The 22482-nt window shown below is 54.6% G+C and overlaps 1 protein-coding gene across 4 annotated transcripts in view; it reads right to left on the bottom strand.

Annotated features, from left to right (window-relative positions):
- Positions 1-416: 416 nt before the first annotated feature.
- The window catches only part of TAFA5 (TAFA chemokine like family member 5), a 267603-nt gene continuing 245537 nt past the window's right edge, over positions 417-22482 (bottom strand). For 2 of the 4 annotated variants that reach the window (XM_016939434.4, XM_016939435.4), the window contains exons 4-5: positions 4941-5091; positions 417-2526 (exon numbers count right to left, since the gene is read on the bottom strand). In XM_016939434.4, the coding sequence (XP_016794923.1) occupies positions 4957-5091 (135 nt within the window). In that variant the 3' untranslated portion in view covers positions 417-2526; positions 4941-4956. The remainder of the gene's footprint in view (positions 2527-4940; positions 5092-22482) is intronic. The other 2 variants (XM_016939437.3, XM_016939436.3) reach the window with 1 other exon arrangement.

Genomic DNA, 22482 nt, shown 5'->3' with positions numbered 1-22482 from the left:
TCACGAGAACCTGGGGCCAGCCTCCCTACTGACAGCCTGGGCTTCCCCACCGGCCAGGGGAGGAATGAAGGAGAGCCGATGCCTGCCACACTCAGGCGGCCGCACGTCAGATCCGTGGAGGGACTCAGGGCACAGTGTCTGTGTGGGGCAGCGATATTTAGGCAGGGATGACAGCCCCCCAGAGGGCTGCAGACAGGCACTGCCCACTCGTCTGGGGCTGGGCTTCAGAGGCCATCCTTGTGGGTGCAGAAGAACCCAGGGGCTCACAGGCGGCACCGGCTATGCCGTGAGGGCTGCAGGCACTGTCTGCTCTGACCCTGGGGGTCCCTGTGCTGGCCCAAACCTGTCATCCCCACCAGCCTCACCAGCCACAGCCCCTCTCCCAGGACACCACGCCCAGGGAACAAAAGCCATGCTTATCAAAGGAGTTTTTCTTTATTTTTCATAATTTAGCTGAATCAACACAAAATTGAATACTGTAAAACAAGAAAAAAAAATATGCTGTAACATCTTAAATCTCCCGATCTCTGCCCTCGAAGGTGTCTACACTTGCTTTCAAAAGAAACAGGCGAGGGGGAGGCCGTGAGGACACTGGCTGGCAGAGGCTGCGGGCCCGGGCCGCCGGAGCCGGGGCAGCTTGGGAAGGACCCTTTCCAGGCCCACCCCCTCTGTGATGACAAATCCAACCTCAGCCCCTTCTTTTAGTCCAGGATACAAATGCCTATAAATTTGTGGTGACTGAAAGGTAAATTAAGTCCTCATGGATACTGGAACAGGTCTTAAATACATGGATTTTCTTTCGTATCTTTAGTCTATGGTTGCTGGAACAGCTTCTATATAGTTATTTTTTTACGTTTTTTTTAGTAGGATAGAACTAGCATAATACTCATGTTAATTGGACTCATAGGTAGTATATACTTCAGCGGGAACTCAGGAAAATGAAGGAGGCTGGCGAACGACGGCCAGGGCAGAAAAACCAGAATTGTCTTATTCCTCGGCCCTGCCGGCCCCGCCTGCGCCTCTGCCCGGCGTGACTTTCTGGACCTACTGACACGAAGACAGAGGACTTCTCAGAACGCGGGGACACAGACGTGGGGAGAAGGGCCGCCAACTGGCCTCAAGGTCCGTGAGTGGCGAAAGGGGCAGGAAACGGAAAACAAAACCCATTGGAAGAAGCATGTTCAAAATATTGTACACTCAAGTGTTGACCAATACAGAGACCAGAGGGGGAATCAGGAGCCGCCAAGCCTGGCCCGCAGCGAAGGGAACCCGGCCTCCCCGGGCACGACCGATACATCTGGGACACCGACACCACGGTCCTCCGCACGCTTCTCCCAGAGTCCCGCCTTCCATGCCTGGCACCCCGGGGTCCGCGGGGCACCACCTGCCCGCCGTGTCCCACCCCCAGAGTCTTCAGAAACACACGGGGCTCGGCCCGACTCTCAGGACGGCCGGGACTGCCACGTTAATTGTTAAATAGGATTTTCTACAAATATACAACATATAAAAACTGTTAAATATATAACTTTAGGCTTTGCAAAATACATTTAATGATCTCTTTCAAACAAGTGTTACTCGAGTTTTCTTTGCTTTCTGGAGCTAAATGGGGTATCGATGAGGCAGCAGTCACGGGAGACCCAACATGCTCTTGGCAGATACTGGATTATCCAACTATCAAAAATGGAGCTGTAGAAGAGGCATGTTTAACTGGTTAAAACAGAAAGTGATTTTAGTACGGTCAAGTTGATCTAAGTACAGAGGAATAAAGCGGCCTGCGTTCCCGGCGTCTGCGTGGGGGCCATCGCCGGCCGCGCCCTGGCTGCCTCCCACAGGGGTGCCACGGCCTCCGCGCAGCCGAAGCCCGTCCTCCGAGGGTGCGCGGGGTGCTCCTGGGGTGGAGGCCTCCACCACGGCCGCCCTCTCCGCTCCGCCGGGGCCACCAGCATGTCTCTGCCACCATTGCCCTCCCGCACGCACAAGCGACCCCAGGGACCCTGACAGTGAGGGTGCGTCCACGTTCAGATAGATTTTGCTCTTTGGTCTATGGAGTATACTGAAAGTATAAGAAAATAAAAGCAATTCAGACAGTCTGGGGCACGGGAGGAGGCCGCTTCTGTGCCTGACAGTCCCCTGGGGCAGGCGTCGTGTCTCAGGCGGGCTGGGCTGCAGCCTTCTGTGGCTGCCGGAGCTGCCTCCTCCTCCTCCTCCTCTGAGGACAGCAGGGCCAACGCCACGGTCGGCGGGGGCTGGGCGCGGCCGGGCTCCCACAGACTGCGTATTGCTGATGCCAGGTGCCGCCCCCCGCCTGTGTGTCCAAGTCCGGCCTCCTCGGGTCGGCTGGACAGACCGAAGCTCAGGATGCCGAGGCCTGAGGCCGTCCTTCACGGACCACAGGGAAACGGAGTGGGCGGGCGGCAGAGAATGGGTGAAGTCCAAGGCGAGTGGAGAACTGTGGCTGAGGCGTGGGCTCTCCAGGGAGCCAAGGCCACTCCCGGGGCCCCTCAGGGGCTGTGTTTGTCAGGAGACCTGAGGAGCAAAGAGAGAGAGAGGGTGAGCCTCCTACAGACGCTGCCCAGGGCCACAGGGAACACAGGCTCCTCTTCCCTCCCCGGCTCCTGCCAGCCGGCCTCCTGGAGGGCCTGAAACGAAGAGCTCATCCTCAGTGCTGTGAGGGACATCCAGGCCACCAGACAGTGCCCCCAAATCCCCACCCTTCCTTGTGTCTCGGGAGAGTGGGGCGCCCTCTGTGCACGACCTGGAGGGGCTGTCAGCCTCGGCCAGAGGCCTTCCCACCCCACTTGCCGGCTTCCTTCCTCTATGCAGCCATATCACTTTGCCACTCCACAGCTCAAGAACCATCTGTGGCTCCCTATTCCCTGTATCCAATTCAAACCCCTCCCAGCTTCCTGGGCCTCTGAGGCCACAGACTGCAGAGCTCACCCAGAATGGTCGCTGCAGGCTGGGGGACCTGGCCACACCCCCACCACGGAGCCACCCTCCCCTGGCCATCCACGCCGGGCCTCTACAGGTCTGTGTGCCATTCCCGTGGCTGCCCAATCAAATGACCACATACTGGGGGATGGGGATCTGAAAGATCAGTTAGTTCTTCTTGCCCAGACTCAAGGTGTGGACAGGGCCGGTTCCTGCTGGAGGATCTGAGGGAGGGTCCACTCCAGGCCCCCTAGGGGTTTCTGGTGCTCCAAGCAATCCTCAGTGCTCCTTGCCCGGGAGACGCATCGTCCTGATCTCTGCCTCCATCCTCACACGGTCCCCATGTCGACGCAGACCCTGTCCCATCTGGTCCCAGGAGGATTCTCTTCAACAGGAGGCAGAGGCCCTAGGGCTCAGCTTCCCCCTGACACTCACCCTTTCCCTGGGCCCCAGGCAGCCCTGAGAATCTGCCCTTGAACCGACCTTGGCCAGGAAACTCATCATGGGACCCTGGCCCTGCTGAAAGTTCTGAGCCCACCCTGATGCTGTCTCCTGGGCGGGCACCTCCAGGCACCTGCCCACCTGGGTTAGGCCTCATCTGCCTTGTGTTAAATTCCTTACTCAGCCAGGGGCGGTGATGATGAGGGTCTCGCAACTGCAGGGCCTCCCCAAATCCCAGGTTCCGTCAGGGCCAGGGGTCATCTCCAGCACCCTGGCCAGCTGCGGTTCCTGAGCTCCTGGGCGCCAGTCACTGCTCTGGGAACGACCTTGCCGTCACCTTGTCATAGCCTCGTCTACCCAACGGGGCTGTGGGATTAGAACCCACACTCAACAGGACCTGAGGCTCAGGGGTGAGGGGACCTGCCCCGGGGACAGAGCAGCCCCATGGCACACTTTGAGACAGGGAGCCTCAGACGCCTTCCCAACCTGGCTTCCTGGAGCTGCCACCACGGCCGTTCTGCCTGTGGCCCAGCCAGCCCTCTCTGCCTGTGGACACTTGTGGCCTGGGTCACAGCTGGTGCGTCTCCTCACTGCACCCCTGGGGCCTGGAAAGGAAGCTGGCTCTGAGCTCCCCTCTGCTGGGTCCACGGGCGCTCGGTCATCCACAGTCCAAGGCCAAGGCCTGCGTCCTCTAGTCTGCAGCCGTTGTTCCAGAACCCAGTCCCCAGAGGGCTCAGAATTGGCCCCAGAGTGAGCTTGCCATCACACCGGGCTGTGGACGCCCAACAAGCTGGCATGAACGGTGTGGTCCCTAGCTGCCTGCTTCACCTGCGGGCACCTGATGCTTGGCCCACACAAGCCTTTCCATCAGGAGTGACCGGAGGGCGTGGTCCTGAGCCTGTGGAGCGTGTGTTCAGCTTACATAAGAGGTTTACCCCGTGCTCAGACACAAACAACAGAACCAAACCTCCCAGCTCCATTCATCCAGGTAAATGATACTTTCTCTTCCTCACTAGAAGTTTCCATCTGACGTTAAGGTCAGGAGGAGCCTGCTGTATGAAGGAACATGCTATTCTTTTTTTTTTTTTTTTTTTTTTTTTTTTTTTTTTTTTTAGACAGAGTCTTGCTCTACCACCCAGGCTGAAGTACAGTGGTGCGATCTCGGCTCACCGCAACCTCTGCCTCCCGCGTTCAAGTGATCCTCCTGCCTCAGCCTCCTGAGAAGCTGGGACTACAGGCATGCGCCTCCATGCCGGGCTAATTTTTATATTTTTAGTAGAGACGGACTTTCACCATGTTGGCTGGGCTGGTCTCAAACTCCTGACCTCAGGTGATCCGCTCACCTTGGCCTCTCAAAGTGCTGGGATTACAGGCATGAGCCACTGTGCCTGGCCTGAACACGCTGTCCTGAATGGAGCCCATACGAAAGGTTCCAGTAAACAGTAAGAGGAAAGCAGCAAGACAGCGTGAAGACCATGGTGCCACCTCCACGGACCCCTGGGACGAGGGACACTGTATCTTGGGAAAAACCCAAGTGGAATCAGGGAGGCCACTCTGGAAATACATACCGAATCCCAGCCATGTTCAGGAAGCCTTTGGCTTCTTTCCTGGGGCTGCTCCCTGAAGGTGCAGAGCCAGGTCACAACCAAGGCCCCAACGCTTCCTGCACCCCAAGGCCAGGTCCACGAGAAGGGCTGGAGCGGCTGTGGTTGGTTGCTGCTGTTGAAATCACCATGCAGAACATCAGGGACTCAGACTACAGGGCATTCATTCTAGCAATCCCAGCAGGCATCCTGAGCTGCAGCAGGTCATCTTCACAGGGAACCTTCTCCAGTCCCAGGGCCCCTTAGTTCTTAGGCTGAGCAGCAAAGTGCATTAGGGCAGGGCAGGGCCGGGCGGGGCTGGTGACACCATGGTGGCCTCCAGTCCTGTTGGCTCATGGTGTCCACTCCCCTGCCCTCCGCCCTCCTAGCCTGGGAACCACTCCTTCCTGGGCTCCAGGGCGTTGAGCCCACTCTGTAGGGTATGGGCGAGAGTCCTACTGGAAGGGAGGTGCTGGCCACCAGCCTCCTGAGGACATGGGGGTCCGGTACCCATCAGGCTGGTGAGCTGCCTGAGGATGGCTGCCGGGGTGGGACGGGGAGCTCAGCAGGCACCAGGCCCCAGGGGTGCGGAGCAGGCTGACCCTCTGCTGAGGAAGCAGGCTGCCATCCCAATCCACCCTGATGACAGGTGATGAGGCCCCTCCGGCTTCTGTCCTGTAACAAGGCTGGACTAGGCTGCCACCTGGGAGGAGGCCAAGCTAGAACCCCTCTTCCCAGGGCGGGGCACACCTCCCAGGTCCGAATGCTGCAGCAGCAATTACTATCTGAACATCCACTTACTCTCTGAGCGTCCCCCTGTGCCTCAGTTTCTCCATGTGTAAACACACCCACTTCCTGAGTTAGTGCTATGGCTTGAAGAGATCTAATAGAGCCAGCACCACGTGAGCATCTCTCTCTTTTTTTTTCTTTAACAAGACGGGGTCTGGCCTTGTCACCCAGGCTGGAGTGCAGTGGTGCGATTGCAGCTCACTGCAGCCTTGAACTCCTGGGCTCAAGCCATCCTCCCACCTCAGCCTCCTGAGCAACTGGGACCACAGGCACGTGCCACCATGTCCAGCTGATGTCAATGTCTCTTATGTTGAAAATGAGAGTGACGGGTGACTGGGGTGTCTGCCTGCCTGATGAGTGGGGTGCTTCCTGAACGGCACGGGGTGGAGGCCAGCCTGAAAGCCCAGAATGCCCTGGACGACTTCACCGAGAGCAGAAAGACAACACCGAGAAGGGCCAGGCCCGGTGCCAGCCAGAAACCACAAGGACAGGGGCCGGAGGCGACCAAGCTACTCAGCCCAGGCGGATCCTGGGGACACACGCCCTTTCCTTGAGTGGACGCTGAATGTGCCCCAGTGAGGGACACAAGGACCCCAGCCCATCGCTCACTGTCTCCTGGAGGCTGCGTCCTGTGTGTGCAGCTCACACACCTCTCTCCCCGGGACAGTGTGCCCCTGCGGGTCTCACAGGTGGCAGCTCCCGCTCTCACGCAGGAGCTCAGCTCACCGGCCGCCCTCCTCTGATGCGTGTGTGGCGAAGCGAGGCCTCTCAGGACCCTCCTTCCCGTGGTGCTGCCAGGAGAGGTGCCTGACACCAAGCCCCGGCCTGTGGGACCAGGGGCAGAAGAGCCACGGTTTATATGAAATCTTTGGGCCGGTGCTGACACCTCCCGGGCCCCCTCCAAGTACCCACGTCAACCACAGTGGACAGAAGAGGCATCTGACAGGAGGCACCGCTGCTGCCCCAGATGAACAGTCATCAGCTGAGACTGAAGACAGAGTGAATTCTAGGACCTCAGGTAACTTCTGTAACGCCAAAATACAGGGCTGAGCCATTGAACACTATGTCATGTGTGTGCTCAGAGTGAACCCCGGACAGGCCAGCTGCCGATGACAAAGCCGTGTGTGCCCATGCTCAGGGTGAACCCCGGACAGGCCAGCCACCAACGACAAAGCCGTGTGTGCCCATGCTCAGGGTGAACCCCGGGCAGGCCAGCCGCCGACGACAAAGCCGTGTGTGCCCATGCTCAGGGTGAACCCCGGGCAGGCCAGCCGCCGACGACAAAGCCGTGTGTGCCCATGCTCAGGGTGAACCCCGGGCAGGCCAGCCGCCGACGACAAAGCCGTGTGTGCCCATGCTCAGGGTGAACCCCGGGCAGGCCAGCCGCTGACGACAAAGCTGTTGTGTGCCCATGCTCAGGGTGAACCCTGGACAGGCCAGCCGCCGATGACAAAGCCGTGTGTGCCAATGCTCAGGGTGAACCCCGGACAGGCCAGCCGCTGACGACAAAGCCGTGTGTGCCCATGCTCAGGGTGAACCCTGGACAGGCCAGCTGCCGATGACAAAGCTGTGCCCTGTGCAATGAGCCTGCTCCACCAAAGAGCCAGGACTGGGTAGCAGACTCGGGTTCAGGGCTCAGGGCTGCTGAGACACCCTCACAGGCTAATGGTCCCAGGGATGAGACAGAACCCACTCCTGCCGGGCGCAGTGGCTCACGCCCGTAATCCCAGCACTTTGGGAGGCCAAGGCAGGTAGATCACCTGAGGTCAGGAGTTCGAGACCATCCTGGCTAACACGGTGAAACCCCATCTCTACTAAAAATACAAAAAATTAGCTGGGCGTGGTGGCGGGTGCCTGTAATCCCAGCTACTCGGGAGGCTGAGGCAGGAGAATCTCTTGAACCTGGTAGGCAGAGGTTGCAGTGAGCCAAGATCGTGCCACTGCCCTCCAGCCTGGGCAACAAGAGTGAAAACTCTGTCTCAAAAAAAATAAAGAAAAGAAAAAAAGGAACCCGCCCCCTGCCTCCCAGGGCTGCGGAAGCACAGAGAAAAAGATGTTCGTAAAGGTGCTCTGGAAATGTAAGAAACCACCCAAGTTAGGACCGTGTCGCCGGAAGAGCACACAGGTTTAGCACCGCTCTCTAACGAGGAGGCTGTGTCTGCAGAGCGACTTTGCCGAGTGCCCTGCAAAGCCCATTTCCCCAAGGCTGCGGGGCTGAGGGAATCAGTGTGGGCTCTACAACTTGACTGGGACCCGGCTCCGATCCCACGAACCACACGGGTCATGGCCTGGGGAGGGCCACCAAGTATCGATGCCTCCAGGCCTTCCCTGCTCGCCGCACCGCTCCAGCCTTCATCTCACGAGACTCCAGAAACATCTCCTTTTCAGGAGGTGAAGCTGCCCAAGGGTGGCCCTCATCTGGGGTCACCAGAGAACCACAATCTGTGGCCCCCACCTTGGAGCCTGAGTCAGCCACCCTCTACAGAGCGATGCTCAACGCACAGGGCCCAGAGCTCCCCTCGGTCTCCTTGATCCCACCAAGAAATGTCAGGGACTAAGGGCCATCATGGAGCCAGCATTGTCCTTAGGGCCAGCCCCTTCCTCATGGCCGAAGACACACATTCTGGGAACGAGGCCACCCCCGTGCCGTGGGGCTGCACAAGTGCAGGGTTCAGGGATGACTCCATCTCGACAGAACAGCCTTGGCAGGCCCAACTCGGAGCTTCCCCGACGGCAAACCCAGCCCTAGGAATGAAACTACGCAGAAAAATTAACAAGTAAAATCTCCCAAACTCATCACGACTGGTGTGATCACTGAAGCCAGACACAATGTCCCAGGCCACCAAGCAACACTCGGCTGCTGTAGGGCAGGTGGGGGCATCGGCTGAGGAATGTGCGGACGGATCATCTGTTTATCTGTCAAACATTTATCCATCTGCCATAAACAAGGCACCTGACTCAGGAGGGCGGCAAAGACGAATGCAGGCAGGGTTCTTTCCCTCAGGGTAGAGGAGCTCCCCCAACACAGCTGGGCTGGCAGATTGGACATCAGAGACGTCAGCGCCTCGGCTGCCCACGGCGGGGCCCAGCTCCCCCACAGTCCGCTCCTGGCCGTGGTACGCCGGAATGAGGACGCACCTGGCAGCCCTCCCCCTCCTCCATGAGCTCAGGAGTGAAGACCGTGCTGTACTGGACTGAGTCCTCTGTTGAGGCTGAGCTGTGTTCTGCAGTAACAGACATGAAGATCCTGACCCCATACCTGTGCATGGGGTCTTACTTGGCAGCAGGTTCTAGCAGATGTGATCGAGTTAGAATGAGGTCGTATCAGATTAGGGTGGATACCACTCCCTTACAGGGAGAAGGAAATCTGGACTCAGGGCAGACACACAGAGTAGCAGGCCCCATGCAGACAGAGACAGAGGCGGGAGCCACGCAGCCACAGCGGCTGCAAGAGGCAGGGAGGACCCTCCGCTGGAGCCTCCCAAGGGAGCACGGCCCAGCAGACACCGTGACCACAGACGTCTGGACCCCCGAACCGGAAGAATGGCAGGAGGAGGCAGGGAGGACCCTCCGCTGCTGCCTCCCAACGGAGCACGGCCCAGCAGACACTGTGACCACAGACGTCTGGACCCCTGAACCAGAAGAATGGCAGGAGGAGGCAGGGAGGACCCTCTGCTGCTGCCTCCTGCAGGAGCACGGCCCAGCAGACATTGTGACCACAGACGTCTGGACCCAGAACTGTGAGAACAGGTTTCTGTGGTTTGAAGCCACCGGGTGTGAGGCATTTTGTTCCAGCGGCTTCCGGAGACTCACACAGCTTGGACACTGTGCCTGACCCGAGTGAGTCCTGGGGACGTTGACTGGAACCCGGGGGCTGCTGAGCCTGCATCCCAGGGCTGGGCTGAGGGCGGGACCAGGCAGCACCGCCCCAACATGTCCGCACTGTCGGGGCCCCGCGTGTGGGCTGCACGGAGGCAGCAGAGGGCCCTCCTCACACCGTCAGTCCCTTGGGCTTCATCACACCTGAGCTCCCAGCTGGGGACTCAGCCCCGCAGAGCATCCCAGGCCATCTCTCCTCTTCTAATACACCATACTGCCCAGTCCACCATAACGCCTGCTCCACTGTGCTGCTGGCTTCACCACACCACCCGGCCCACCACATCGCCTGGTCCATCACGCTGCCCGGTCTACCACGTTGCCTGGTCCACCATGTGGCCCGGCCCACCACGTCGCCTGGTCAGCCACGCCACCGGGTCCACCACAACGCCCGCTCCACTGCGCCGCCAGGTCCGCCACACCGCACCACCCGCTCTACCTGCTCCACCCGCACCACCCGCTCCACCTGTCTCCTGCCCCACCTGCTCTGGCTGGGCTCTTGCTGTGTTAATGTGGGCTCTGACTAAAACTGTGCTTGACTCTGCTGTCTATGTCCTCCGCTGTGAAGCAGGTTTCTCAACACCAGGACCATCCTCGTGGGGGTCAGTTCTTTTCCCGAACCTGGCAGGGGCCCCGTGCACCTGTGCCTGGTGAAGGATGAGGGGCCTGTGGGGTGGGGCAGGGCTGTGCCTGGTGAAGGATGAGGGGGCCTGTGGGGTTGGGCAGGGGAGCCGGTGCAGCCAGACCCCTCCAGAGCCTGGCAGGTGCCTCGACCTCCCACAGCCTCCCAGCTGGAGCCTCTGGGAGCCCCAGTTTCCCCATCTGTAACACGCGATAGGAACAGTGTTTACCCCCAACCATGGGGTTCTTAACAAAAAACTGTTTAATTTCAAGAGTTCAGCCTAAGAGAGAATGCAGGGCACTTTTTCTATTGCAGAGTATAACTCAGAATAAAGAAGAAAAGCCACAGGGACCTTCCTCACCAGCTTCTACAAGCATTCATCCAGAAGGCTGCCGTGTTATTGCTGGAGCTGCTGTAACCAGGTACCCCAGACTGGATGGCTTGAACAAAGGACATTCGCTGTCTGCAGCCCAGGAGGCTGGACATCTGGGATCCACAGGTGCGGCAAGGCTGGCTTCTGAGGCCCCTCTCCTCGGCGTGCAGATGGCATCTCTGAGTCTGCACAGGCTCAGCCCTGTGTGTGTCTGTGTCCTCACCTCCTCTTCTTAGAAAGACAGGGTCCTCTTGAATCAGGACCCTGGACCCCAAGGACCCCACTTAAGCTTCTCTCCTTTAAGGCCCTATCTCCAAATACATTCAGACTGGGGGTCAGTGCTTAAATGTATAGATTTGGGGGATGCCGTTCAGTCCAAAAGAGCTGCTGAGGGGCTGACCTGTGGACTCAGGGACTTGAGGACTCTCTCTGAAGTTCACGTGCAGAAAATGCCTAGAGTCCCGCCACCTTCCCCTCCACGCCCGACGCAGGAGGTGCTGGGGAACATGCCGGGTGACTCCAAGGTGCCCAGATGGGACCCAGCGGTGAGGATGGTTCCAGCTTTGCAGGGAGGGACCCAGGGGTGAGGACGGCTCCACCTTCGCAGGGTGGGACCCAGCGGTGAGGACGACTCTGGCTTCGCAGTGTGGGAACGGGGGGCAGGATCTGGGCTGGGCAGCTCACCAAGGGGCTGGGGTGGAATCACGGACTCCCCACCTCCCAGAGCCTCATTTTCTCCATCTGTGCGGATAAGGACCACAGCCAGGGTGGTGGGAACACCCAGAGTCCAACACAACAGCGCTGTGAGCGCACCTCGGGGACGCTGGGTCTCCACTTCCTACATCCTCGGGGACGCTGGGTCTCCACTTCCTACAGGGATGACGCAGCCTCCCTGAGCGCTGACTCGGGGCCCTGCGAGGAGGCAGATGGGACCTGCGGCCATGTTCTCATCACTGCTGCCGTTTCTAAGGCTGTTTACCTGGCACAGTCCCAGGGTGCTCAGGGGTGAGGGCGGGGGGTCACTGAGCTCCCCTGAGAACAGGGCAATTGTGAGGCCTGCCGGGGGCATGTCCTCAGCACGGTGCCTGCAGACCCTGCGAGGCCACATCGCAGCCACCACATCTCTGTGAACTGCCCCCAACACCAGGGCTGGGCTCTCGTGTGTGAATCTCCATCAGGGGTGGACACGTGACATGCTGAGCCCATCCGCTCTCTCTGGAATCTGTCCCTGGCTGAGAGCGTGGGCCAGTGACGGTGCTGGACCTTCGCTGAGACGGTTCTGAAGCCACGACGCTGCCACGTGCTGCCACATTAGGAAGGAGACAGTACGAGGCAGATCCGCCAACTGAGGCCGGGGCACAGCTACATCCCTGCCCCCCTGGTAAGCAGATCCCCCACTTTTGCTCACTAAGCAGTGGGAAATGGTTACTATTCCTTGCAACCAGAGAGTGAAGGCTATTGCTGTGTCTTATCTGCAAACACACAGGGAGGGGCCGGAGTCTGGAGGCTCTGTGAGTCCTCAGAGCCACGCAGCCAATGCGGGGAGGCTGGCTCTGCGACCAGCTCGTCTGCCCCAGGGTCCCCGCTCCTGCAGCCACCTCCTGCCCTGCCGTCCTCCCAGCCAGGGAGGCCACACGCAGCAGGGTGGGGTATAGGCTTCTCCTTGGGGCCCCTAGTTAGCAAAGTCACTGTTGGGTCCTGTTAGGAAAAGCCTCGAGCATCCATTCACCCTCTCCAGGGTTGGTGGAGAGGGGCCTGCAGCGTGAGCTCCTCCCTGTGCTAATTAAGAACAAGCCAGCTGGGATGGGCATGGGCAGCAGTGTCCAGGAGGATGGGCACTTGGTAGAGTCTAAGGAATCAGCACATCCGGACACCGATCAGACTCCCACTTAGAAAGCTGACCTGCAGTCCTGGACAGTTGAGGGTGCAGGGCCCCCAGAGCTTCTGCTGACTCAACGCGCTGACGGCCAGATCGCTGCCATAGATCATGGAGTAATCGTGCCTCGCGCTGGGGAATAAAGGGAGCTGTGCACGGCAAATGCATGGGGAGGCGCTCTCAGCTCTGAGAGGGAAGGATGGCACCAGGAGAACCAGTCCACAAGCAATGAAAGCAAGCCCACGACAAACACAGAGAGGCAGACGGAGCCATCACATGCTCCTCCCCAGATCTGCTCAACACTTCATCCTTTATTGGTCATTGTTATCACCTCTGGACACATCTGGGCTGCTACAGATGTCTAACCTTGTCTCAGCAATTACAGTGCCGGCCACTCACCCACCCCAGAGGACACAGCACCTGCATGCAGGTGTCCTCAGGCTGAAGGCAGGAGACTGCCCTAACCAAGGCTGGGATTAGTGTGCACAGGCATTCACTATGCAGCCCTTCTGTGCCATGAGGTGGAGAGCTGGGGAAGGAAGCAGAATGGGCAGTGCCAGGGCCCTGGAAAGGAAGGCGTGTATTCTTTCACTTAGCTTTGACAGAACCAGACCGCATTCTCAACATTTTCTGCAAGTTGCTAAGCTGTAAGAACACATATTTCTTGGTTGGTTAAATAGTCTAGCATACTTCTCTGGGAAAAAAAAAATATTTAATTTAAATATGGGAAAATTATATTTCTGTCTTTCCAATGGTATATTTCCTCTCTTTGCCTCATAGCTATCTTTGGGTCTTTGAGAAGTTCCTAGAAGCTTCCAGAAACTGGGCCCTGGTGCGGGGGAGGGTTCTCAGCAGTGCTGGGGTAGTGGTGGGCTGCAGTTTGCTATTTCTATGGAGCTGCTGCTTTTGCAGATAGACCATGATTTTTCCTTTTTGGAGAAGGGAGCAAAGCATTAAGGTTCATCGTTTTGAATCACGAATACCAGGATCCAGGTGTGATGCTCATACGAGGGGTGGCTTGGTTTATAATCCAGTGGTGAAAGGAGGAGCCGGTGACAATGAATTTGTGCCATCAAGGCAGCGTCCCATTTTGGCACTGAATTCTGAGCAGCAGCAAGGTCAAGGTGCCATGTCGGGCTGCCTGTGACGGCCGATTAACCCTCAGGAGTGAAGATAGAGCCACAAGTGGCGAAAAACACGGAGCTCCTGAGAGCTGACCCAGCGGCTGCCTGGTTATGCATCATGGAAACTAACACACCCTGCCTGGGGAATGTTGGCTTTTTATACCTCTTGAATGAAAATAACCCGTTTAGGAGTGTGCACATCATGGCCTCCCTCACTTAATAACCTGATTACCGGCGCAGATGGTCTCACGTGGGGAGGCTGTGGTGCAATCACCCCTCACTGGGGTGAGCAGAGGGTCCTGGAGGGACTGAGCTGGGGGGCTCTGTGCAAGGAGTCAGGAGAGGCCAGAGGCAGCAAGATGAGACTCAGGAGCACAGGCGTGGCCTTCGACCTTCCCTTGCTGTGCGCCCAGAGGCCTAGGAGTGGCTGTCCGGGAGGGGTGCTGACTGGGACACCCGCTGGGCTGCAGGGGACATTCTGTGTCTGACCTGGGGGCCCCCATGTGGGTTTGGTGACATCACAATCCACGCAGTGGTACCTTTAAGATGTGTGTGTTTCACTGCTGAGAGCTATACCTCAATTTTAAAAACAATATAGACATTCCAGGGGCTTCCCTCCTTTCCTCCAGTGACAATAAGGCCCTCCCCATGCTGGGCTCCCCGTGCTCGGCTCCCAGTTCTGCAGGCACTGCCCTGCTCAAGAAGGAAATTTCACACTTGGCCCCGGCAGCCAGGCTCACTGCAGCAGGCCACCCATTCCGTCCACTCCAAAGGTGGGTTCCTGGACTCAGCCTCACTGAATTCTAAATGAGAGGACCCAGGATCTCCCTCATGTCCTCCAAAGGAGTCCAGAGCACCCCCAACAGCATCCCCCAGGGAAGGCCCCCACACAGGCAACCACAGGAGGCACAACAGGGCTGCACAGTGACCGCGGCCCTCACTTATCACTCAGCATCTCACGCTCGGTCCAGCTCAACCCCACCTCTGACCTCAGAGGCTGCAGCTCCCTGGGAGGTGGAAGCCGCCCTCCCTGGCCACAAGGCTGCCCATTTGCCCTGCGGAGGCCCGGAGATGCTCACACCTGGAGCCACAGTCACATCCAGCGCTAGGGAGCAGGGCTGGCATCCCCATCCCTGAGGTTGCACTGGCCTTGGGAACCGCCCACCTCTCCGGCAACATTGAAGGGAGTGTGAAGGACGTGGCTCTGCCACTTCCAACCTTCCCCTTCCGTGCCGTGCCATGGCGCAGCTCTGAAGCTCTGTCCCTGTGCCCAGGCTCACCCAGCACAGTGTGCGGTGCCCTCTCCCAGCCCCAGGAGAAGACCCCGGCTGGCATCAGGGGCGACCACAGCATCTCGGTGACTGCAGCCCCACAGCCTCATTCAGTTGCGAGTTCATGGGTGGACAGCATTGAGGGGACCAGGGACAGCAGGGCAGGCTCAGGGGCGCTCCTCAAAGGCAGCGTCAGAAGCACCTCCCACTAGGGCAGCTCGGGGTCCCTAAGGCCAGGCGCTGCCCTCGAGCTGTGGGGGCCAAGTAGCTTCTGAAGCTCAAGGTCAAAGCCCAGCCACGTTCTCAGGTTCCCTGTCTTATGGTCTTTGCCCTGTGTCCACGTTCAGGACAAATGGCCATTTGGGGTGGGACAGGCCTCTCTGTGTGGCCAGGTGTCTGGCCTCTGAGCTCGACACGGGGCAGAGTCCTCACATCAACAGAGGTCAGGAGAGGGGCATGGTGGTCTTGCCAGGGCAGCCCCCACCTGCAGCTGCTGTGCTGTCAGAGCAGAGCCCCTGGGGACCAGGGCAGAGACGGGTCAGAGCCTCTCTGCCTCAAATACCAGGCTATGCCTAAGTACCTGTGTGCTGCAGTTTTATTGAGATATGATTCACATACAATAAAATTTGCCACTTAAAGTGTCAATTCAATGGTTTCAGCATATTCCCAGAGTTGGGCAACCATCACGACAGCCAACTTTAGGACACCTTCATCTCCTCGAAAGAAACGCCATACCCGTCAGCAACCACTCCCCATCGCCGTCCTGGACCCTAGCAGCCACGGGCCTTCATTCAGCCTCTGTGACCTTGCCTGTTCCGGAAATTTCACATCACTGGGCTCCGACAGGGCATACTTTGGTGACTGGCTTCTTTCACTCGGCGTCATGTTTCCGAGGTTCATCCGTGTTGCCGGTTCATCAGAATGCCATTCCTTTTTAAGGCTGAATAATATTCCAGTCATGGCTGTACGAAGGTTGTTTTTCCGTGGGACCGCTGACGGACACTTGGGCTCTTTCCACTTTCTGGCTGTTGGGAATGGTGCTGCTAAGAACAGGAGTGTACAGGTTTGTGTGTGGACATGTTCTCATTCCTCCTGGGGAAGGGACCCTAGGAGTGCGATTCTCATTCCTCCTGCGGGGAGGGACTCTGTGGACTCCAGGAGTGCGATTCTCATTCCTCCTGGGGGGATGGACTCTGTGGACTCTAGGAGTGTGATTCTCATTCCTCCTGGGGGGAGGGACTCTGTGGACTCTAGGAGGGCGATTGCTGCCTCCCTTGGTAACTCCATCATTTTCAGCCACTGCCAAACTGTCTTCCAAAGCAGCATGAGTACAAGTTTCAGATTCTCTCCACAGACTGCCTAACTGCTTTCTGCTTTCCAGAGAGACTGGTGGATCTTCATTCCTATTAGCATCCTTTAAGTCAGCTCAAAAGGAGATCAGATAAAAAGAAAACAAATGAACCTGAGTGGCCTCTGTGTGGGTGCTTTGGTCGCCCTTCTTGACAGTGACTGTCTCTGTCATTTTTTCTGGCTGCTTCCATTTCGTATTTTGGGAATTCTCTATTTGCGGACTTTGCCCATCTTCCTGTGGACTGTGCGTCTATCACAAGGTTAGGAGACACGCTCGCCAGCTGTGATCCACCTCCTGCTCCCCACGCTGTGATCTGCCTCCTAGCGTCATGCATGTGACTGGACTGTCCTACGTTTGAGGTTCTGAGGTCAATCGGGGTGGCTAGAGGAGATCAGGGGCTCCAGCTCCCGGCTCCTTGGTAGGATCCCAGCTCTGTGGCTCGTGGGTGGCCTTCAGGACGTTACTTAGCACCTCCGTGCCTCCGTTTCCTCATCTGTAAAACGGGATGAGAACAGTCTGCAGCCCATGGGCAGCTGTCGGAATGAATGAGTTAATCTACCTGAGTGCCTAGGTGCACAGGGTCAGGCGTTTGCTGTCATCGTGGATTTCTCCAATTGAGTTTACAATCGCAGTGTTCTTCCTCACGCCACACGCAGATCAATATTCCCCTCCACTTCCTCCTGGTCATCTCAGAGTTTCCTTTATCCTTTACTCTGCAATACCAGGGGAATTTAGTTTTGAACATGGTGTGAGGTAAGAGTCCAACTTGGGTTTTTCCCCAAATCCAAAGCTGATTTTCCCAGCACCTGCTGCTGGTGACCCTGTCCCATCCTCACTGATTTGAGATGCTCACGACATCCGTTATCACCTCTCAGGAACACCTGGGTTCATTTCAGGATGGGGCTGTTCACTTGGCCTCTTCTGTGGATCAGAAAACAGCAGTCAGAAGAGCTGACATTTTAGCATTTACTTATGTGCTGGGACTTTGCCAAACATGGTCCTTGTGTTAACTCCTGAGGCAGGTCACAGTGGTGGGCCCAGGCTTGGGCCAGGCAGGCGGCCCCAAAGCCCAGAGCTGCTCACACACTGCCCAGAGCCCAGACGGCTCCTCTCCTGCTGTTCACACATGTGTCTACACCAGCAGGACGAGGACACCCGGGTGAGTCTTCCGTTCCAAAGTCTTTGACGCCCGAGACTGAATTACACCCTAGGATAAAACGTAAAATCATCTTGTGAAATTCTGAAAACCCATGGGAAACTGGATTCAAATCTTACTAAATGTAAAGATCAACTTTTGAAAGAACAGCCGGACTCACGATGTTTCGCCCTCCACTCCTCATGTCAGCGTCTACGGCATCTTTCATTTGTTCCAGTCTTTTCTCATTTCTCACGGGAAGTCTTTACATTTTATACAGGTGCCAACCATTTCTTACTCATGTTCTTTCAAGTTACTGTTTTTTGCTGTGATCAATAGTCTTCCCCTCTCATTTATTTCACGTATTTATTGTAATTAAATCATTACAGTTTGAGACACATGTGCTTGGAAGTCAGCAGCAACGGTTTCTGTGTACGGTAGCTTCCTTTTTTGCATATGCAGAGCAGACTTCTCCTAAAGGTGACCAGCAAATTCACCACTTTCCCATCCTGACCAACACTGTGCAGGCGGCTGCCCATTCCAGCTCTTGGCAGGTGGGGCTGAAGAACTTTTATTAGTCTGGTCCAGGGGTTGGCAAACTTGTGCTGCAAGTATATGCATTTGCAGCTCTGGGGCAATAGGTTCTGTTTTGTCACTGCTGAACTCTGTTGCTGTGGCTCCCACCCATCTGTAGACAATGTGTGAATGAACACACGAACGGATGGGCCTGATTTGGCCTGCAGGCTGGAGTTTGCTGAACACAGATCTACATCACAGACTGGGTCTGTGAAAACTTTAACATTGGATACAAGCAGAGAACTTTCTATACTCATACTCGGTCCAGTTTACTGAAATCTTATTAGTTTCCAAGGCATTTCAGCCAATCTCTAGAGTTTCTGAAGCACCTGCTTACCTCACCTGCAAGTAACAAGGATTGTATTTTCTCATATCACACACTGATGTGATTGCATTTGCCAGAACGTCCAAAAAGTCACCATGCAGGACTCCCCTGAAGGTTCCATTTGAAGAGACATAGGGCAACTTGCCCGTGAGGGTTCCATTTGAAAAGACATAGGGCAACTGGGTTCTGTGTCCCAAAATCTCAGAGCTGGAGGCTGAAGCACATGCTGGCTTGGGTTTCAGATGGACGCTGGGCCCTGGGTGGGCCTGTCCTACCCTCCAGGCTGACTGGAGGTCTGTGGCTTTTGGTGCTTTTGCTCATTTGATTTGTTTTGTAATGAGTAAGACTGTGTCCCCCTAGTGACTTTCCCAGCATCTATTAAATTAGAAGACTTTTTAAAAGATTCAATCTGGTGATATAGTCATTCTACCTGATTTTGAAATACAGGCATACCTCAGAGATACAGTGGGTTCAGTTCCAGACCACCGCAATAAAGTAAATATCATGATCAAGTGAATCACACAAATTTTTGGTTTCCCAGTGCATATAAAAGCTATGTTTATACTATACTGCAGTCTACTCAGTGTGCAAAAACATCATGTCTAAAAAAAGTACATACCTTAAAAATAAGTTAGTGCTAAAAATGCTAAGGATCATCTGAGCCTTCCGGGACTCGTCATCTCTTAGCTGGTGGAGGGTCTTGCCGTGATGCTGATGGCTGCTGACTGATCAGGGCGGTGGTTGCTGAAGGTTGAGGAGGATGTGACAATTTCTTAAGACAACACTAACGTTTGCTGCATCGATTGACTCTCCTTTCATGAAAGAGTTCTCTGTAGCATGCAATGCTGTTTGAGAGCATTTTAACTAGAGAAGAACTTCTTTCAAAATCCGAATCAATTCTCTCACACCTGCCGCTGCACTATGTGCAGCTATGGCCTATGGAATATTCGAAATCCTATGTCATCATTTCCACAATGTTCACAGCATCTTCACCAGGGGCAGATTCCATGTCAAAAAAACACTTTCTGGCCAGGCGTGGTGGCTCACGCCTGTAATCCAGCACTTTGGGAGGCTGAGGCAGGTGGATTACGAGGTTAGGAGATCGAGACCATCCTGGCTAACACGGTGAAACCCCGTCTCTACTAAAAATACAAAAAATTAGCTGGGCGTGGTGGCGGGCACCTGTAGACCCACCTACTCGGGAGGCTGAGGCAGGAGAATGGCGTGAACCCGGGAGGCGGAGCTTGCAGTTCCAGTGAGCCGAAATTGCGCCACTGCACTCCAGCCTGGGTGACAAGAGCAAGACTCCGTCTCAAAAAAACAAAACAAAACAACAAAAAAACCCACTTTCATTGCTTATCCCCAAGAAGTACCTCCCCATCCGTTCAAGTTCTATCCTGAGATTGCAGCAGTCCAGTCCCCTCTTCAGACTCCACTTGCAAATCGAGTTCTCTTCCTACTTCCATCACATCTGCAGTGATTTCCGCCACTGAAATCTTAAACTCTCTCAAAGCCATGCATGAGGGTTGGATTCAACTTCTTCCAAACAGGTGTTAATTTTGATGATTTTGACCTCCTCCCATGAATCACAAATGCTCTTAATGACGTCTAGAATGGTGAATCCTCTCCACAAGGTTTGCATTTGACTTTGCCCAGGTCCATCGGAGGAATCATGATCTATGACAGCTATAGCCTTATCAAATGTATTTCTTAAAGAAGAAGACTTTAATTTCAAAATTACTCCTTGATCCATGGGCTGCAGAATGGATGTTGTGTTAGCAGCATGAACACAGCATTCATCTCCTGGAACATCTCCATCCGAGATCTTGGGTGATCAAGTGCATTGTTAATGAGCAGCAATATCGTGAATCTTTTGTTCTGAGCAGTAGGTCTCATCGGTGGGCTTAAAGGATTCAGTCAACCATGCCATACACAGATGTGCTGCCATCCAGGCCGTGTTGTACGTTGTATGGAGCACAGGCGGAGTAGGTTTGTTTAATTCTTCAAGGACCTGGGGTTTTCAGAATGAAAAATGAGCTCCAGCTTCAACTTCAAGTCACCAGCTGCATTAGCCTCTAACAAGAGAGTCGGCCTGTCCTCTGGTGCTTTGAAACCAGGCACTGACTTCTCTCTAGTGGGAAATCTCACAGTTGGCGTCTTCTTGCAATAGAAGGCTCTTTCATCTACATTGAAAATCTATTGTCTAATGGAGCCACCTTCATCAATGGTCCTGGCTGGATTTTCTGGAGAACTTACTGCAGCTTCTCCAACAGCAGTTGCTGCTTCACCTTGCACTTTTATGTAGTGGAGACAGCTTCTTTCCTTAACACTCATGAGTCAACGTCTGCTGGCTCCAACTTTTCTTCTGCAGCCTCCTCCCTTCTCTCAGCCTTCACAGAATTCGAGAGAGTTGGGGCTTGCTCTGGATTAGGCTTTGGCTTAAGAGAATGTTGTGGCTGGTTGGATCTTGTCTCCAGACCATTAAAACTTTCTATCCCTTTCTTATCATTCATATATTCACTGGAGTAGCACTTGCATTTATCTTCAATAATTTTTCCTTTGCTCTACAACTTGGCTGACTGGTGCAAGAGGCCTAGCATTCAGCCTGTCTCAGCTTTCGACACGCCTTCTTCACGAAGCTTGATCACTTCTAGCTTTTGATTTAAGGTGAGAGATGGACGCCTCTTCCTTTCACTTGAACACTTAGAGGCCACTGTAGGGTTATTAATTAGCCTAATTTCAATATTGTTGATTCAGAGAACAGGGAGGCCCGTGGAGAGGAGAGACGGGACTGGCCAGCCAGTGGAGCTGTCAGAATGCAGAAAACATCCATCTGTGAAGTGTGCCATCTTACACGGGCATGGTTTGTGGTGCCCCAAGACAACTGTAATAGTCACATCAAACCTCAATGATCACAGATCACCGTAACAGATATAGTAATAAAGTTTGAAATACAGGGGAAATTACTAAAACGTGACACAGAGACACAAAGTGAGCATACGCTGTTGAAAACATGGTGCTGTCAGACTGGTTCAAGGCAGGGCTGCCACAAACCTTCAATTTGTGAAAACGGCAATATTTGCAAAGTGCAATAAAGCAGAGTACAATAAAACAAGGTGGGCCTGTAGCAAGACGCACTTTTGTTGCTCATGTTGGCTCCACCGCGCTGCATGTGGCCTTTTCTTTCTTTTTTTTTTTTTTTTGAGACACAGTCTTGCTCTGTCGCCCAGGCTGAAGTGCAGTGGCGTGATCTCGGCTCACTGTAACCTCCACCTCCCGGGTTCAAGCGATTCCCCTGCCTCAGCCTCCCGAAAGTAGCTGGGACTACAGGCACGTGCTACCATGCCCAGCTAATTTTTTTGTATTTTAGTAGAGACGAAGTTTCACCATGTTGGCCAGGATGGTCTCAATCTCCTGACCTCATGATTCGCCCACCTCGGCCTCCCAAAGTGCTGGGATTACAGGCGTAAGCCACCGTGCCCGGCCTCTTTTTTTTCTTTTAAAGGACTCAGAATTCGGTGTGCTGTTATTTTATGTAGGTGTGAGCAATGTGTGTGCCATGCAGTACTAACACCAGAGGATGCACATTCCAGGGACACGGATCCCCAGAGGCGGCTGCTGCCCCCGGGACAATGCTGGGTGGGTGTATGCAGCTGCTAGGCTGCTTGCTGAAGGAATTGCGTGCCTGACACGGTGCCTGGCCCACATCACAGACTCAAAAGTCTTTGTGGAAGGAGATGATAATTGGAACTTTTTTATCTTTTGGGACACTTTCTAAAATATTTCAGTTCCTAAATATATATTTATAATTAAATTTATATATTTCATATTTAAATTTATATTTATGTTTTATATTTAAATTTATATTTATATATTTAAAATAAATTTAAATATAAACTTATAAATTTATATTTATATTTTATGTAATTAAAAATTACATATTTAAACAAAATTTCCAGATTTAGTGATCAATACACTAGCTACACATACCACATACACTTGTGAATAATTTTTCCTTTGCTCTACAACTTGACTGACTGGTGTAAGAGGCACAGCTTTCAGCCTATCTTAGCCTAGTAATCTGATTCCTCTTTTCAGATTTATATTTGTGAATTTATATTTTATACAGATTTATGTTTATGAATTTATATTTTATACGAATTTATAATATAAATATATTTATATGACTATTATATATTTACATAAATA

The sequence above is a fragment of the Pan troglodytes genome, chromosome 23 (genome assembly GCF_028858775.2).
Source record: "Pan troglodytes isolate AG18354 chromosome 23, NHGRI_mPanTro3-v2.0_pri, whole genome shotgun sequence".
NCBI lineage: Eukaryota > Metazoa > Chordata > Mammalia > Primates > Hominidae > Pan > Pan troglodytes.
Note: the sequence above shows the minus strand (reverse complement) of the source record. Positions and strands in the feature narration are given on the sequence as shown.